This window comes from Oncorhynchus kisutch, linkage group LG12, assembly GCF_002021735.2.
Source record: "Oncorhynchus kisutch isolate 150728-3 linkage group LG12, Okis_V2, whole genome shotgun sequence".
Classification (NCBI taxonomy): Eukaryota; Metazoa; Chordata; class Actinopteri; order Salmoniformes; family Salmonidae; genus Oncorhynchus; species Oncorhynchus kisutch.
Genome location: NC_034185.2, coordinates 51,480,307 through 51,499,414, shown reverse-complemented (window position 1 = coordinate 51,499,414; position 19,108 = coordinate 51,480,307). Strand labels below are relative to the sequence as shown.

Below are 19,108 nucleotides of genomic sequence, written 5' to 3'. Positions count from 1 at the left end.
CGCTTACTAATAAAACATATTGGCAGCACTATATGTATCCAAAAGTAATGACTAACCACAAGTGAAACAGTACGGAAAGAATATGTTGTTCCTGATATTTATAGATTATTATGAAAAGCCAGTTTACACTGAACACACAACACTCAATCTAAATAAGCATCAGAAGTCCACAGAGTTTATACAAATTATTTTATTAGGTTTATCAAAAAATGGTAAGCCTGTAAAGCTGGAAAGGAATAAACAAACCCATGAAAAAAAAAACATGAACTTGAACAAGTTAAAGGAAATGTGGTCACTGATAAAAAATATGATAAAACAGATTAATATTTTTCTAAAATAGGTTTTTCAACTAGCATCAATTGGTTAATCAGTTTGACTAATTGATCAATTGATCATTCGGCACAGTCCCACTCTGAGTCCCTTGAGTGCGGACAAAGAGAGGAGAGAGTGGAGGATAAGAGCCCCCAGGTCATAAACGATGAGTAGGACTGTGACACTCCTGAAGAACCCCTGGGACCGAGAAAAAGACAAGGAAGGATAAACAACAACACACAAAAAACACAGTGCCACACACAATACAGGGCACTAAAATAGCATAGCGGCAAACAAGACAAACTGTCCACAGACACACCCACACTCATCAACCACCCACCCACATATCAGTCCTTACCTCCAGGTACTCTCCTGGGCACTTTGGTGCAGCCCCTGCATACAGGTCGATGCTTGGCAGAGTGCAGGGTTCAGCAGTGCCCTGGACGGAGTGTAGGGAGACGCTGTACATACACAGAGCCAGTAGGCCCGCCAACAGGCTGGCCACGTTAGTGTAGGCACAGCCCGTCAGCTGGGGAGAAAGACACAACATGGAAGATAGAGTAAGTAGAGAGGAAAATCTCCTGGCCCCAAAGATGAAACTGTTCCTAAGAGAAAAAAGGTCTTGGACCTAAATGTTGCTATATAATGGATGTATCTTCTCATGCACGTAATAGGGTATATACATTGCACAGTAGCCCATGGGCAACATGTTCAGCCCAATATGTGGACTACTGTACAGGTAGACCCAGGTGGACATTTGAATAATGGAATCGATTACACCCGTTTAGAGCAGTGTATGCAATGCAACACGTGACTGTTGTAATGTCTTACTAGCTGTCTGCTGGGAGACTTCTCACAGGCGAAGGCGAACGACCCTGCAGTCACAAACTTTAAAAGAAAGTAGAAACAATATCTGTTGTTTCAATTGCTACAGATGTGAAAAAAGAAAACCAAACCCTCCAATGAGGCACACAATATAACATATAGCCTATGCATATAAACAGAAGCCAGAGGAAGCTTGGCACCTTAATTGGGGAGGACGGGTTCATGGTAATGGCTGGAGCAGAATTGGTAGAATGGTATCAAATATATCAAACACATGGTCACCCTTCAATGTTGTGATGCAAAAATATTGGCTAAATGTATTGCTGATAGAATAAACAAGGTCCAACTGGACATTATTCATCACAATCAGACAGGATTGTTAAAGGAAGATATATTGGAGACAACATTAGGCAACTACTAGAAATAATGGAAAACTATGAGAAAAACGATCATTTTAGCAGATTTTGAGAAAGCATCTGATACAGTCTCTGGATTTTTTAACTCTCTCATAAGATGGGTAAAAGTCATGCATAACAATCCTTTATGTGAAATAATAAATAACAGTTACTTCTCTGAGAACTTTGAATTGTCAAGAGGCGTAAAACAAGGTTGCCTTCTGTCACCATACCTCTTTATTATGGCCATTGAATGGAACATAATATTTTGTGTAATTTTGGAGTCACTTTTATATTGTAAATAATAATAGAATATGTTTCTAAACACTTCTGCATTAATGTCGATGCTACCATAATTATGGATAATCCCGAATGAATCGTGAATAATGATGAGTGGGAAAGTTACAAAAGCACAAATATCATTCCCCCCCAAAAGTACTAACCTCCCATGTTATTGTAATGGTGAGAGGTTAGCATGTCTTGGGGTTATTATATTTGTGCATCTGTAACATTAATGTAGAAGTGTTTAGAAACATGTTCTATTCTTATTTACAATATACATTATTTACCATTCATTTCTATTTGGCACAAACAAATCTGAAACAGAACCAAAAACAAACAGCAAATATATCCAACAAATTTTCCACCATAATTTGCTAATAAATTCATAAAAAATCCTACAATGTGATTTTCTCATTTTTCTGTCATAGTTGAAGTGTACCTATGATGAAAATTACAGGCCTCTCTCATATTTTTAAGTGGGAGAACTTGCACAATTGGTGGCTGACTAAATACTTTTTTGCCTCACTGTATGTATGCGAGAGCTGTGTATGCATCTCTGTGTGTGCGTCTCTGTGTTCCTCTAGAAAAGAGGTAAAACAGAAAGTTTGCCTGAATTAAAGTCCCTGGCCACTAGGAGCACCGCTTCTTGATGAGCATTTTCTTGTTTGCGGTCTTAGTGCCAGCATCGGGTTGTGGTGGTAAATAGACGGCAACGAATAATATAGATTACAACTCTCTTGGTAGATAGTGTGGTCTACAGCTTATCATAAAGTACTCTACCTCAGGCGAGCAGTACCTTGAGACTTCTTTAATATTAGACATTGCACACCAGCTGTTATTTACAAATAAACACCCATCCTCTTCTCTGTAAATGCCGATGCATGGAAAATAACACCAGCTCTATATTATCCGTGTTGTCGTTCAACCACGACTCTGTGAAACATAAGATATTACAGTTTTTAACGTCCCGTTAGTAGGATAGTCTTGATCATATATCATCCATTTTGTTTTCCAATGATTGCACGTTGGCAAATAGAACAGATGGTAGTGGGGGTTTACTCACTCGCCTACGAATTCCCAGAAGGCAGCCCGACCTCCGCCCCCTTTTTCTCTGTCTTTTCTTCACGCAAATGACGGGGATTTGATCTCATTCCCGAGGAAGCAGTATATCCTTTGCATTGGACTCGCTAAAGAAAAAATCTTTGCCCAGTTTGAGGTGAGTAATCGCTGTTCTGATGTCCAGAAGTTATTTTCGGTCATAAGAGATGGTAGCAGCAACATTATGTACAAAATAAGTTAAAATATAAGTTACAAACAATGCGCAAAAACGAACAAAATAGCACAGTTGGTTAGGAGCCCGTAAAACAGCAACCCTCCGGCGCCATTCAAAGCTGTCATCAAGGCAAAGGGTGGCTACTTTTAAGAATCTCAAATATAAAATATATTTTGATTTGTTTGACACTTTTTTGGACACTGCATGATTCCCTATGTGTTATTTTATAGTTTCGTCATTGTGTCACTTCTAATCCAAAGTGCTGGAGTACAGAGCCAAAACAACAACAAAAATATGTCACCGTCCCAATACTTTTGGATCTCACTGTATTGCCTAATTAAATAAAGGTTAAATTCAAAAATGTAAAAAATAAAACCACAATTGACACATCAATCCCTTCAATTTAAGCTATTATATAAATACTTGCTACAAAATGAATGCTCAATACAGTATATGGGGCATTGAACAGTCAGCCTTGTTCAGATTCTGCCACGAGGAAACAGAATCAATAGAATATATTTTCTGGTACTGTCCATCGTGGCTCACTTTTTTAATCAGGTCCAGGAATGGTTGTTATGTCATAATATCAGGGTTGAGATGGAACTACAAAATGTATTGTTATGGAATCTGAAAAAAAAAAGATCAGTCAATGGGAAATATCATTATACTCTTGAGTAAAGTATGTATTTTTAGGGCAATATCGGTAGAAATGTAACAAATAGATAGGTTCAGGACCCTCGTAAGACCCTCATAGTCAAATGGAGGGATGTATTGCAAAAGAAAATAGCAAAATGGCATTATACTGAGAAAGATGGGTTAATCTGTGGATATCGGAGGGTTGGAGTTAAACTCAGAATGAATGGTGGATTGGCTAATGTGGGTGAAAATCCAGCACTTGAACAAAATGTGGAATATGTGTATCATTTTTCAACTACAGGTACTGTAAATGTGAGTGAAATAGCTTTAAGTAGCAGTAGAACTATTGTTGTCCATTAGTTTACTCCAATTAGAGTAGAGATGGTATGGCAAGGGGGAAAAAGTATAGAGAAAAATAAAACAACATGGTTTCCATGTCTTTGATGCCATTCCATTTGCTCCGTTCCAGACATTATTATGAACTGTCTTCCCCTCAGCAGCCTCCTGTGACAGAAACAAAGTTATTTATGGCTTTTTAAAATTAGGATCTTACCAGGAAGCCAATAAATAAAGGGAGCATAAGTTGTAGTTTGGGTAAGCCAATGTCCATGTAGTACAGAGGCACAGCCAACAGCACCTGGAATAGACCCAGCAGTATCGACACCACCTGGTGGAGAAGAGAGAGAACTGCATCTAAAGGAACAGTGACGATGATTACATAACTCAGCTCTGTGGTCCGATTCTAGCCTTCTCCCAGTTCCATTCATTCTTGCTCATGAGAAATGACTAGTGCAAAAAGTATGATGAGGACAATCGGTCCTTCTAGCCCTTGCTTTCACCAGTCCAATGCGTTTAAGTCCATGAGGAGGAAGTGAGCAAGTGCGTACTCCGTGGAGCAAGTGTCTGATGCATGGTGACAAGAAAGATATATGAATTCCACTATTAAAAGACAATTGAATGGTACAATAAGGAGGGAAAGAGCAGTCTGGTAGATGTATTGACTATCTATATGTATGAGTGTTTAGTGATCATTCAATTCATGTCCATTACTCATTAAATTCTCTTACCGCTACAACCTCTGGGTCAAACTTGATGAAGAGGCGATGTAGCTTAGGACCACCTGTTCCTGACTCAGTGGATGACATCATCCTGAATTAAAGGGTTTGGTCCAGGAGAGAGGAGAGGAAAGAGAAAAGAGAGAGAAAAAAATGAAGAGGAGAGAAGAGAAAGGAGAGAGGAGAGGAAACATGCTTATCAGAATCAATCACAAAATGTAACCAATGCAAGGCCCTAAAAATTGGACATTGACTCTGTACCGGTACCCCGCCCTGTATATAGTCTCGCTATTGTTATTTTACTGTTGCTCTTTAATTACTTGTTACTTTATTTTCTTCTTCTTATCTGTATTTCTTAAAACTGCATTGGTGGTTAGGGGCTCGTAAAGTAAGCATTTCACTGTAAGATCTACAACACCTGTTGTATTCAGCATTTCACTGCAAGGTCTACGACCTGTTGTATTTGGCGCATGTGACTAATAACATTTGATTTGATTTGACAAACACAAAATGTAATCACAGGCACTGGAACGCAGATAAACGGTAGAATGCATGTTTGCAATTTTGGGTTCTCAAAGGTTTGATTGATGATTCACAGAGAGTTCTATGCTTCCAGCATGATATTTGAACTCTGCTTAAATAAAGGGATACTTCGGGATTTTGGCAACGAGTACCTCTATTGATTGATTTAATTTATTTGACAATTTGTCAAATCAATACATACATATGGGCACTCCAGCTGGTGACGCCTCCACATACAATTTTAAAAAATCATCAAGGATGACACAATAAAGCTTAACAGCCTATTTCCAGTGTGGTCCTTTTGAAGAGGTAAAGGGGAAGTGGGAACAGAACAAGGTTAGGCAGCGATTGTAATGACAACAGACAATGACAGACACAATTGTTGTTTGTTTCACAACATCCGATAATTAATGACATTTCCGTTCCAAATAAACAACTATGGACAGGTACATCTTCCTTGTCTCACATACCCTTAATATATAATCAATCCCAAATAAATAAATATATATATATATATATATATATATAAACGCACACACACACACACACACACACACACACACACACACACACACACACACACACACACACACACACACACACACACACACACACACACACACACACACACACACACACACACACACACACACAGACCAATGATGAAAGAGGTACTAACAGTGGCATAGTGCTGGTGGTTACATTCATACTCCTGCCTGTCCTGTGTTGCGGGGGCCAGGGGGTGGTTACACGGTGCCTCTGGGAGGCTATGGAGCTATGGAGGTTATATGTTTCCAATTCTTTGGAAGATTATTCCAAATAATGGCAGCCGAGTATAAAAATGTTTCTTTCCCCATACCACTATTACATCTAAAAGGAACAGTGTCAGTTTCACTCCTTCTCGTTGAATAGTTATGGTTATCCCTTAATAAGTTAAAGTAGTTACATAAGTATCTGGGGACCAGACTGTGGACAATCTGATGTACAAGACACAATTTTATCTGAGCGACTCTCTCCTCCACTTTTAAGCCATCGAAGGCTTTCAAAGTGGGAAGAGTCGAGATGCTGGAAAGTTTAAGAATCATCCGGACTAATTTTGTGCTGAGATGTCTGCAATGTATTTTGCAATATCTTGGGGGCACTACTGTAACAGGAAGAGCATGCATGGTCGAAGTGTCACTGAACAAGAGCCCCTGCCAATGTCCCCATTGCATTCTTATCCAGATATTTGGAGGTTCTAGCCAAGAATCTAATTTTATGGTTCACTTCGGCGATAACATTTTGTGCCATGCTCTCCCCTTTTACATCTAGCACACATCCAAGATACTTAACAGAGTCTTTTGCTGCGACTACATGTCACCTACTTCCACCTTAAAATCTGGGGATTTCCTAAGTTTCACTTTGTACCCGAACAACATGGACTCTGTTTTTCCAAGGTGAAGTGACAGCTTATTGTCATATAGCCATTTACTGAGGGCTTTCTCAGCCACATTTTTTGTCTTTGTGCGAAACCAACAGTGCAGAATCATCTGCATGTAGGAAAAGGTCACAGGTATGGGTAGATTTCAGACATTTATACGCAATAGAAATAAAAGTGGACCCAGTACACTCCCTTGGGGTACTCTGCAGTTCAAGATTTTGGGTTTAGACAGGGTCTCATCCACATCCACCATCTGTTTTCTTTCTTGCAGGTAAGAGCTGACTCATTTTACTGCTAAGTTGTTAAAGCCCATGGCTTAGTTTGATTAACAGAATCTCATGATTCACTGTATCGAACGCCCTTTGGAGATCTAACATGACCATAACACAAAATGTCCCTACGTCTACTTCCTTCCTTATGTCGTGAGTCAGATATAGTAGGCAGGTGTCAGTGGAATGGGATTTCATAAAGCCAGATTGGAGCTCATAGAATAGGTTATGTAAAGAAATATAACTGTCAATCTGCTTGAACATAATCTTTTCCATGACCTCCGAATAAAGCCCACAGGATGGAGAGAGGCCGATAGTTTCCATGATCTAACTTATTCCCTTTTTTTAAATACAGGAATGACCCTTGCAAATTTTAGTCCACTGGGAAAACAGCCTAGTTCAATAGACAGATTCACAATGTGAGTTACACAGGGGGTGATAATTACCGCAGCATCCTATAGAAATATAGGGTATAGCACAGTTGACTCAGACACCTTTTCAAATAAAAAATCATCTTCATGAATCCCCTGCTGTGAGTCAAACATCTGGACCTGACTCTCCCCATAGCAACCTTCCTCAAATGTCCAAGCTAAGATGATCTACTTCACCAGAGTCATTGCCAAAATCCCGAAGTATCCCTTTAAGCATGTGCATGTTTATGTTGAGCTGTAACTGCAAGAGGGGCGAGGTTCATTTGACCTAGCAAGGACTTGGATTGTGGTGATGAGTGGTGTGAATGACTGGATGAGAGAGAGAGAGAGAGAGAGAGAGAGAGAGAGAGAGAGAGAGAGACAGGAGGAGAGAGAAAAGAAGAGGGAGGGAGGTGGAGAGGGAAAGAAGCATGGAGGGAGGGGGAGAGAGAGTCGGAGAGAGAATAAGAGAAAAAAGGAGAGGGGAGAGAGGCAGGGGGGGGGGGGGGGGCTGAGAGAGAGAATGAAAACCACATGTCTGAGTTGGCCTAGTCCCTATTGGATATAGTGGAATGTTGCTGCTCGATGAAAAACAGATGTGCACAGTGGGCTTGGGGAGAGACGGGGGGCGGGGGGAGATGAATTACAATGAAATCAAGATATGGGGGCATGGGAACATTTCATTTCCAGACCAGCTTCACCAAACATTATTCTAGAGCGTAGAACGCTGTTCAAACACAGACCTCACTGCATGCACTATGCACTCTACTGTATTCGAAGTGGGGAAGGGTTTGCTTGTTTAGGCCAAGCAAACGAAATAAGAGGAGGGGAGAGAGGGAAGAAAACAAAACAGGGGAAAGAGCAATGAACTACGGTACATTAACACGGTCCAGCCGACTGGTCTGAACTGTATTGACGCAACATGAAGTTCAAGGACAAGTGAATGTGAGGGGGGCTTGGGCAGAGCACCATGCACACATATCCGCCATAATAGAAAGATAGTCTTCTTTTATTTATTTAATTAGCCTACATTTTATTAAACCTTTATTTAAAGATACAGGTCAGTTAAAAACAAATCTAGAACGCCTATTTACCATTCTTATTTCTCAACCATCTTGTTCTGTTGCCTACACATCAGGACTAAACTGTCATGTTCTCTCGATTCCCCCTGAAGATCAGCGCAATTTCATCCACCATTTACGTAAATTCATCAAATATTTTTTTTAAACGGACTTACCTTGAGGAAAACTGCCCCTGTTGTATGCACACGGTCCGTTATTTTGTTGCAAAATGACCGTGTAGGTCCAGGCTGTCACAAAATCTGTTGCTACGAATGTTTATATTGACTATTGTATCACTGTCTACCAAGATGAGGGGGTGACAGTGGGCTAGGGGTGGAGGCTTCGCACCAGTGAAAGTAAGCTAATCCTACTCATATTTCGTTCGTGCCAAGAACGGGCGGAGACACAAAAAGTTAAGGGAACGGACTCGGACTGGCTATGTTGCGAAATCTATTTTTCTAATTCGTGGATTCGGCAACAAGAAGTTGAGTTTGTGGAATTAGGCATACTAGTGATTTTGTATCTGAAAGGAAAAGGTAAGATGCGTCGATTATCCTAATTAGTATTTTGATTGTTTAACGGTACACCCTGGAGGTTTCACTATTGTTGTATAATTAATCATAATTTAAATAAAAGTGTTGGTAAAGTGAATCTCTTTAATAGCATAACAATTGAACACACATTGCGTGTGTCCTTTTCCTGGACCCCCAGTGCCAAAGGACTCCAGAGCGCAAGGATGGCTGTGTCGGTCTCAAGGGACCTGTCAGTGAGCGTGACCACGGACATCAACTCCGATAAACTGACCGACAAACAGCAGGCTCTGCGTGAGAGCATCCAGAAAGGCGAGCCGAAGGCTTTGGGGGTGAGCGTCACATGTCAAAGACTATTTTTACTTATTTTTTTATAGATGGAGATGCTACAATAGGGGCTGGTTATTATTGCATGTTGTGTTCAGCCCTGTGCATTTAGTGTCCTGTTTTTTTCTTTTTTCTCATTATGTTTGACTGATGCGTTTAAGAATGAAATATGCATTTTGTACATGACTCATTATATTTACTGTCTCTATAAAGATGTCAGACATTGATTTGTGGTGAACGCCTGGAACCTAATGTGTTTGTGTCAATAAGACAATCATATTATAAAACCCTTTTTACATCAGCAGTTCCCACAAAGTGCATTTACAGTAAACCGGCCTGTGTGTGTGTGCTTGCATCTGTCTGTGTGTGTGATTGTGTGTGTTCTATCTATCTATCTATCTATCTATCTATCTATCTATCTATCTATCTATCTATCTATCTATCTATCTATCTATCTATCTATCTATCTATCTATCTATCTATCTATCTGTGTCAGGTGTCCCAGATAATGATTGGGTTGATGGTGATGTCCTACTCCATCCCCCTCCTCTCCACTGAGTTCACAGAGGTCGTGACCTTTGGGGTGCCATGGTGGAGTGGCCTATCGGTAACCTATTAACCTAACCATCACTCATACTCACTCTCTGTACTGAATAGTTACATAAGTTATTCTATCAAATTTGTTATTGTGATTACCAGTTTTTTTTGTGATTACCAGTGTTGCCATTCAATTTCATTATTGTTTTATCAGCTAATGCACTCATTCTTTTAATCATTGTTTATGATATTTGATTGACAATTGGGAGTTGTTTATATCTGCTGTGTCTAGTTCATAGCAGCAGGAGTCATTGCCATAGTGATGGAGAAACACAGCAGTATGAAATCGGTGAGTATGAATACCACCACATGGCATGCTTGCGTACACACACTCACACTAGTGATCTCATAACCCGCAATCCCCATGGTTATATCCGCTGGCCGTCCAGGTTTAGGGCAATGATGTATATAAACTCTGGATTGCTAATTCTATATATTGGCCAATGAGAGGCTTTGAAGCCATTGGTCGGCAATATTAGCACTCCCCAGAAAATCAGTCCTCCATAGAGAGAAATAGTAATGGCGTCTTTTTGTAGGCACTAACTCCGCCATGGTTCATTGGACAAAGCCTATGGGGAAAATGAATGCCGTTTTTGAAAGTTTTTTTGTTTAAAACCTCTTAAGGGTCGCAGTCTTTTTTTTCTCCAATTTCCACCTAAAATGAAACATAATTGCCTGTAGATCAGGACCTGAAGCAAGTATATGCATATTCTTGATACTTTTTGAATGTAAACACTTTGAAGTTTGTGGCAATATGAAATTAATGTTGGAGAATATAACACATTAGATCTGGTAAAAGATAATAGAAATAAAAAACAAGCGGTTTCTCAAAAATAATTGTTGCATCATCTTTGAAATGCAAGAGAAAGGCCAAAGACAGTGAAGTATGATTCTAGGTGTCATTTAGACGTTGTCCACAAGATGGCAGCAGTTTGTGTGCAACGTTTCAGACTGATCCAGTGAATATTTACTTCACTACACAATATTTTGTATTCATTCTGTCAGTTTGCCCAAATGTGCCAAATTGGTCAATTTTTAAATGTTCAAGTACATTCAACCTTTATTTAACTAAGCAAGTCAGTTAAGAACAAATTCTTATTTTACAATGAAAGCGTACCACGGCCATACCCTCCCCTAACCCGGGAGGGCTAACCCGGCTGGGCCAATTGTGCGCCACCCTATGGGACTCCCGATCACAGCCGGGTGTGATACAGCCCGGGATCGAACCAGGGTCTGTAGTGACGCCTCTAGCACTGAGATGCAGTGCCTTAGACCGCTGCACAACTCGGGAGCCTAACATTACCTTACATAACTATAGAGAACATACAAAAATCCTATGGCAATAAAACATTTAAGTTTACACACTGCCAGAAATGTCATACATGATGGATCATTAGCTTCCCTACAGAAAAGACAGCAGGTGTGGGGTGTGTCAAACTGTAGAACCCAGTTCCTACATTTGAATATAAAAATGGATGTTATCAAACAAAACTATCAAACAAAACTTTTATGGGACCCTTAGGATGACAAATCAGATAACGATTACTGAGTGTAAGAACATTATTTACCTTCAGAGGTGAATGTATCAAACCAGTTGCCTTGATGAAACGTGTTTTGTTGTTGTGCACTATCCTCAAACAATAGCATGGTATTTTTTCACTGTAATAGCTACTGTAAATTGGACACTGCGGTTAGATTAACAATAAGACATGTCTATGTCCTGGAAAGTTGGCTGTTGTTTACAACGTCATTCTAGTCACATTATCGCATATTGAGTAACAACTGTCCCAATTTAGGGACACCGATCCCATAGAGGTTAAACGCCCAAAATAAGGTTTGTAGTAAACACAGGCTTAGGAGATCTTATACGTTTAGTTCTATGAGATAATCTTCATCAGCTAACATCACCTTTTGTGAATTTTGAAGAATTTATGTAATTAAAAAAAGCACATTAAGCACTTCATAATAAAGGCTTCCTAATTCATAAAGGTCATGTTAACTGACTCCTATCATCTCATAGAACAAAACTTATAAGATCTCCTAAGCCTGTGTTAACCTCTGACCTTATTGTCTGTGTTCATTTTTCGCATAGGGATGGCTGAATGAACCAGCGGTAACTAATTTCCGGGTTTTAGGGCTACAAGCTGGCGCGTTCTATAGGATTGAATGGATTTCGACATTATTTCATTTAAATGTTTCAAGGACAAAATTGGATGTATTTAAGTATTTTTGTTGTTTTAGTGGGAACAGTAACATTAATACCTTCGAAAAATTATACTTTAAGGAAAATGTTTTTAGATATTGCTTTATTTGTATGTTTAGCTCATATCTTATCATTTAAAAGTATGCATTAAGGTGTCTGTAATAGAATAAACATGGCAAATAGCTTCCAAAATATATATTTTTTTACAATGGTGTTGCGGTGCCAAGATGGAGGCACGGTGGGTTCAAAACAGTGCCCCCTATCATCTAGTGTTTAAATATACATCATTGGTTTAGGGTTATGAAATATTATGCAAATGCAGGGCAGGTAGGTGGCAGTTGGGTTGAATAAAGAGAAAATAATACATACAAAAATCTATACATGTTTCATTGTTGTGCAATTTATATCTAGGTCTATAGACTACATTTAGGGTTTTCTTTCATGTTTTTGGCATTAGTGAGAAAGCCTAAACTTTGGGGCCTAACTTTACTCGCGCCAAATAGCCTACACGCCAAACGCTTTTGAGAACACATCGAACCACTGAGGCAAAAAGGACAATACTGGAGTTTAATTCAATAAGAAAAAGCTGCGAAATAGAGAGTTGAAAATACAGAGACGGGAGGGCCATAAAAGTAATGTTGGGAAAGATTTGGTGAAGTGGTAAAAGAGGATGATAACAGTGCATATATTATGTGTGAAGATTACGAATCGCTATACGACAGTCACAAGATGGGGACTTCAAATAGGCCTGTGACACGTCAAGGGAACTGTAGCCTACTGTTCAGGTGGGTTTAATTGAAACTGAAATCTGGTACACTAACCTCTCACATAGCCTTAATATTAACTCCTGCAGAATTAAGCATTTCTAGGGTAAAATTATACACCAAATGTACATTTTGACTCGGGAACAGGAGTAGAGAAATATTATTTATTTCAGAATCTTGAGAGAATGTGAATGCACAGTCAGGGACCGGCTGTAGAGCTGCGATCTATCAGCGTCATAAAAGCTGATAGTATTTCAACCACATAAATATGCATCCAAGCCAAACTCAAATCTCATCAGAAACATGTTGGGCCATTTTCACAGCTTTCAATTTCCTTACAACTGGTCAAACAGATTCTGGTGCGCAAGGGTTTATTTCGTTTTCTAGGAAACATATAATGACAGAAGAGAAGCTGCATGTATCCAATAATAGACAAGTTGACTCACAAATAGCCTAGCAAAATTATAAGCAGAAACATATCTAAAATAGGCGCACAAAAAATCCAGCACCCCCTGTCAAAAAAAATTCTGCCATCTCTGTCTCTAGCCTACAGCGCATTTATTTATTTATTTGTGGGTCAGGTGCGAGCCTCAGATTTTCACTTTATCACAGATAGTCACACACACACAAACACACACACACACACCCTACATTCTAAAAATGTACACCATAATCAATGAGGTCTGGCCCCTGACTCCCACCCCTATCAATTCAATTCAAGGGGATTTATTGGCTTGGGAAACATGTGTTAACATTGCCAAAGCATTTGAGGTAGATAATATACAGAAGTTAAATAAACAAAAATTAACAGCAAACATGACACATACAGAAGTTTCAAAACAATAAAGACATTACAAATGTCATATTACGTATATATACAGTGTTGTAACGATGTACACATCTCTTCCTCCCTCTCTCTCTCTCTCTTTCTCTCTCCCTCTGTCCCTCTAGCTGGGTGTGTGTATGGTGGTGACACTGGTGGCCATTTTGGTTTCTCTCCTGGCCCTCATCATCTACTTCATTGATCTCCACAACAACCCAGAGGCACCGTGTAACCACCCCCTGGTCCCCGCAATGCACGACAGGCAGGAGTATGAATGTAACCACCAGCACTATGCCACTGTTAGTACCTCTTTCATCATTGGTCTGTTTGTGTGTGTGTGTGTGTGTCACCAGTATCCAGTATCAGTCAAAAGTTTGGACACACCTACTCATTCAAGGGTTGTTCTTTATTTTTACTATTTTCTACATTGTAGAATAATAGTGAAGACATCAAAACTACGAAATCACACATATGGATTCATGTAGTAACCAAAAAAGTGTTAAACAAATCAAAATATATCTGAGATTCTTCAAAGTAGCCACCCTTTTCCTTGTTGACAGCTTTGCACACTCTTGGCATTCTCTCAACCAACTTCATGAGGTAGTCACCTGGAATGCTTTTAAATTAACAGGTGAGCATTGTTAAAAGTTAATTTGCAGAATTTCTTTCCTTCTTAATGTGTTTGAGCCAATCAGTTGTTGTGATACCTTATCACAACACAACTGATTGGCTCAAACACATTAAGAAGGAAAGAAATTCTGCAAATTAACTTTTAACAAGGCTCACCTGTTAATTTAAAAGCATTCCAGGGATTGGTATACAGAAGATAGCTCTATTTGGTAAAAGACCAATTCCATATTATGGCAAGAACAGCTCAAATAAGCAAAGAGAAACAACATTCCATCATTACTTAAAGACATGAAGGTCAGTCTATACAGAACATTTCTTCAAGTTCAGTCGCAAAAACCATCATGCGCTATGAAGAAATTGGCTCTCATGAGGACCACCACAGGAAAGGAAGACTCAGAGTTACCTCTGCTGCAGAGGTAATAAAAAGAAGAGACTTGTTTCAGTCAGGAAGTTAAAGCTTAAAGCTTGGTCGCAAATGGGTCTTGCAAATGGAAAGTGACCCCAAGCATACTTCCAAAATTGTGGCAAAATGGCTTCTGGACAACAAAGTCAAGGTATTGGAGTGGCCATCACAAAGCCCTGACCTCAATCCTATAGAACATTTGTGGGCAGAACTGAATAAGTGTGTGCGAGCAAGGAGGCCTACAAACCTGACTCAGTTACACCATCTCTGTGAGGAGGAAATGGGCTAAAATTCACACAAACTTATTGTGGGAAGGTTGTGGAAGGCTACCCGAAACGTTTGACCCAAGTTAAACAATTTAAAGGCAATGATAGCTACCAAATACTAATTGAGTGTATGTAAACTTCTGACCCACTGGGAATGTGATTAAATAAATAAAAGCTGAAATAAATCATTCTCTCTAATATTATTCTGACATTTCACATTCTTAAAATAAAGTGGTGATCCTAACTGACCTAAGACAGGTAATTTTTACTAGTATTAAATGTCAGGAATTGTGAAAAACTGAATTTAAATGTATTTGTCTAATGTGTATGTAAACTTCCGACTTCAACTGTATATACTGTATTCTTTTCTATTCTACTGTATCTTAGTCTATGCCGCTCTGACATTGCTCATCCATATATTTATATATATATATTCTTAGATTTACTTAGATTTGTGTGTATTGGATATATGTTGTGACATTTTTAGATATTACTTGTTAGATATTACTGCACTGTTGTACTAGAAACACAAGCATTTCACTACACCCGCAATAACATCTGCTAAACACATGTATGTGACCAATAATATTTTATTTGATGTGATGGTCGAATTTTTGCAAAGAAAACACTATTAAAGAACATCAATAATAAGAAGAGACTTGCTTGGGCCAAGAAACAGGAGCAATGGACATTATACCGGTTGAAATCTGTCCTTTGGTCTGATGATTCCAAATTTGAGATTTTTGGTTCCAACCGCCTTGTCTTTGTGAGACGCAGAGTAGGTGAACAAATGATCTCCACATGTGTGGTTCCCACAGTGAAGCATGGAGGAGGAGGTGTGATGGTGCTTTGCGGGTGACACTGTCTGTGATTTATTTAGAATTCAAGGCACACTTACCCAGCATGGCTACCACAGCATTCTGCAGCGATATGCCATCTCATCTGGTTTGCGCTTAGTGGGACTATCATTTGTTTTTCAACAGGACAATGACCCAACAAACCTCCAGGCTGTGTAACAGCTATTTGACCAAGAAGGAGAGTGATGGAATGCTGCATCAGATGACCTGACCTCCACAATCACCTGACCTCAACCCAATTGAGATGGTTTGGGATGAGTTGGACTGCAGAGTGAAGGAAAAGCAGCCAACATGTGTTCAGCATATGTGGGAACTCCTTCAAGACTGTTGGAAAAGCATTCCTCATGAAGCTGGTTGAGAGAATGTCAACAGTGTGCAAAGCTGTTATCAAGGCAAAAGGGTGGCTACTTTGAAGAATCTAGAATAGAAAATATATTTTGATTTGTTTAACCCTTTTTTGGTTACTAGATGATTCCATATGTGTTATTGCATAGTTTTGATGTCTTCACTATTATTCTACAATGTAGAAAATAGTAAAAAATAAAGAAAAACCCTTGAATGAGTAGGTGTGTCCAAACGTTTAACTGGTACTGTATGTTGTTACCCCAATGTGTTTGTAATGCATCATGTCAATGACTCATTGAGAAATTATATTTAATCTGAAATGATAAATCTCTCATATTCAAATGATCTGTTTCGTCACAATGCAATATTACAAACGATGTGTGACAAATGTTCTTACAAATGACTTGCTCTCAGTTGAACTTCAGCTCTCTCTCTCTCTCTCTTTACCTCAGGTGTTCAGTTATGGAGTAAAGTCGTCCCTCCTTCTCTTCACCATCATCCAGATCACCATCTCCTCAACGCTCTCTTACATCCTGTACAAAAAGAGGAGGAGTTTCGGACCATACTCAGTAAGACAGACAGGAAAATACATTAAAGGGGAACTTTAATGTCCAAACAGGGTTTAAACAATTACATCACAGTAAAACACAACAGCCTACGTCATAAATAAAACAATAAAATACATTATTACTCTATTATTGCAAATGTACAATATAAAGTCCACACTACCACAACATTACAATGTGTATGTGTGTGTGTAGAGTACATGCAGATGACAGATTACAGTGTCTCCTGGCCCATAGACTACTTTCCGGGTTAGGAACCATCGAACCATCTCGGCCGTCATTGTAAATAAGAATTTGTTAGTAACTGACTTGCCTAGTTAAATAAAGGTTGAATAAAATCAAATGTAAAAAATGGTAAAATACTTCCCCTTTAATATATAGTTTATCACTGTAATATTCGTTATTATCTGGGGTATTATTGCTGAATTACCATGATCATATTCATCACAGGATGTGGGAATAGATATTTACATGTTTTAACTTGGATTTATTTGCGGGTATGTTCAGTCTAAATGTTATTATTATATGTCTATTGTTTATGATCACAACATATGCTTGCCATATTGAAAACAAGAGTGCTGGCAATGAGGAATAATATTTCAAGACAGAATCCAAACAAAATGAAAGGGGGATAAAAACAACGCCTATTTTTTTCAGAGAGATTTTTACCGTACAAATAAAATATTTACAAGATTGTGTAAATACACAGAGGATGCCACAGGGCAATAGAGTAGTGGCAATAGAGTATTGGCAATAGAGTAGTGGCAATAGGGTAGTGGCAATAGAGTAGTGGCAATAGGGTAGTGGCAATAGAGTAGTGGCAATAGAGTAGTGACAATAGAGTAGTGGCAATAGAGTAGTGGCAATAGAGTAGTGACAATAGAGTAGTGGCAATAGAGTAGTGACAATAGAGTAGTGGCAATAGAGTAGTGACAATAGAGTAGTGGCAATAGAGTAGTTGCAATAGAGTAGTGGCAATAGAGTAGTTGCAATAGAGTAGTGGCAATAGAGTAGTGGCAACAGAGTAGTGGCAAAAGAGTAGTGGCAATAGAGTAGTGGCAATAGAGTAGTGGCAATAGAGTAGTTGCAATAGAGTAGTGGCAATAGAGTAGTGGCAACAGAGTAGTGGCAAAAGAGTAGTGGCAATAGAGTAGTGGCAATAGAGTAGTGACAATAGAGTAGTGGCAATAGAGTAGTGGCAATAGAGTAGTGACAATAGAGTAGTGACAATAGAGTAGTGACAATAGAGTAGTGGCAATAGAGTAGTGACAATAGAGTAGTGACAATAGAGTAGTGACAATAGAGTAGTGACAATAGAGTAGTGCCGTGGAAATTACCGCCAGGGACACCTGAAGTCAATGTAAAATGTTCCTTCACATTAGTTAATCTATTTTTCTACTCTCCCTTTTTCTTTCTTTCTCTCTTCCAGTCTATCAATCAAGATGTACCCTCGACTCCCATACTGGTCACTGCCCCCAACTTCAACTGACCAATAACAGCTGCAGAAAGACATTAACTGACCAATCACATCTACAGACAGATTTCCACCAATTCCCCTGTTATGATACTGATGATTTGTCCGCCACTGATGTTTTTTTAAAGTTTCTACCATTGTGGCTTTATGTTATGTCTTTGAATGTGTAACGTGAAGCTGTGGAATTGATTTGGATGTGATTCCATAGTATGCAGTGTTTTACTACCATGCAGTGTTAAATAATGGTTTCATTTTCCCTAAATTCCTCATTTGTTTTGTATATTATCACCTAAATAAAATAATTTGTATCAAAAATACTGTTCTTCAAAATGCATTTGAAAAAATGACCTCCATCTGTTCTGATATTATGTCCCGCTCATCTTCTCTCCGGATAGTCAGGACAAAGTGTTCTCTCTCTCTAGAACACAAGTAAGCCTTGTCCGAGCCAGAACGGCCCATAGGGGCTGGAGCCTATCGCCTGTTTCTGCAGCGTGAGGCAGCGTGATGTACAAGTACACCTCATGGACAGGACGCTAGAATGCCTAGAATGACAGAACAACATGAAGAAGGTTTAGACAGCAATGTCATCAAAAATGTCCTCTTAAGATTCTCCAGGAAGTGTTTCTGTCACTAGGTTATGGATGTGCTCTGGGAGCCAGATGGAACCTCCAGTGAATGGATGGAACTGAATGGAACCATTTGGAACTGTTGACTTCATTTTGGTTGGCTCCCATGTACAGTACACTTCCTAGTATCGTTCGAATCAAAGCCTTTTCTCCCATTCTAGGCACTAGGCCAGAGAGATTCCACTCTCGTCTCTATCCATTCGAAACACACACACACACACACACACACACACACAC

At 39.2% G+C, this 19,108-nt stretch overlaps 2 protein-coding genes across 2 annotated transcripts; one reads left to right on the top strand and one right to left on the bottom strand.

The window, feature by feature from the left end:
* Window positions 1–172: 172 nt before the first annotated feature.
* Window positions 173–8,850, bottom strand: LOC109901152 (uncharacterized). The gene is made up of 6 exons (XM_020497196.2): window positions 8,637–8,850; window positions 4,791–4,872; window positions 4,277–4,390; window positions 1,144–1,200; window positions 671–841; window positions 173–510 (listed from the first exon to the last, which is right to left on the bottom strand). Exons 2-6 carry the CDS (start codon window positions 4,869–4,871, stop codon window positions 385–387), a joined length of 549 nt encoding a protein of 182 aa, XP_020352785.1. The 5' UTR covers window position 4,872; window positions 8,637–8,850; the 3' UTR covers window positions 173–384.
* On the top strand, window positions 8,314–18,563 carry tmem176 (transmembrane protein 176). Its single transcript, XM_020497194.2, has 7 exons — window positions 8,314–8,996; window positions 9,172–9,322; window positions 9,814–9,924; window positions 10,147–10,203; window positions 13,833–14,003; window positions 16,658–16,774; window positions 18,201–18,563. Exons 2-7 carry the CDS (start codon window positions 9,197–9,199, stop codon window positions 18,258–18,260), a joined length of 642 nt encoding a protein of 213 aa, XP_020352783.1. The 5' UTR covers window positions 8,314–8,996; window positions 9,172–9,196; the 3' UTR covers window positions 18,261–18,563.
* The last annotated feature ends 545 nt before the right edge of the window (window positions 18,564–19,108 follow it).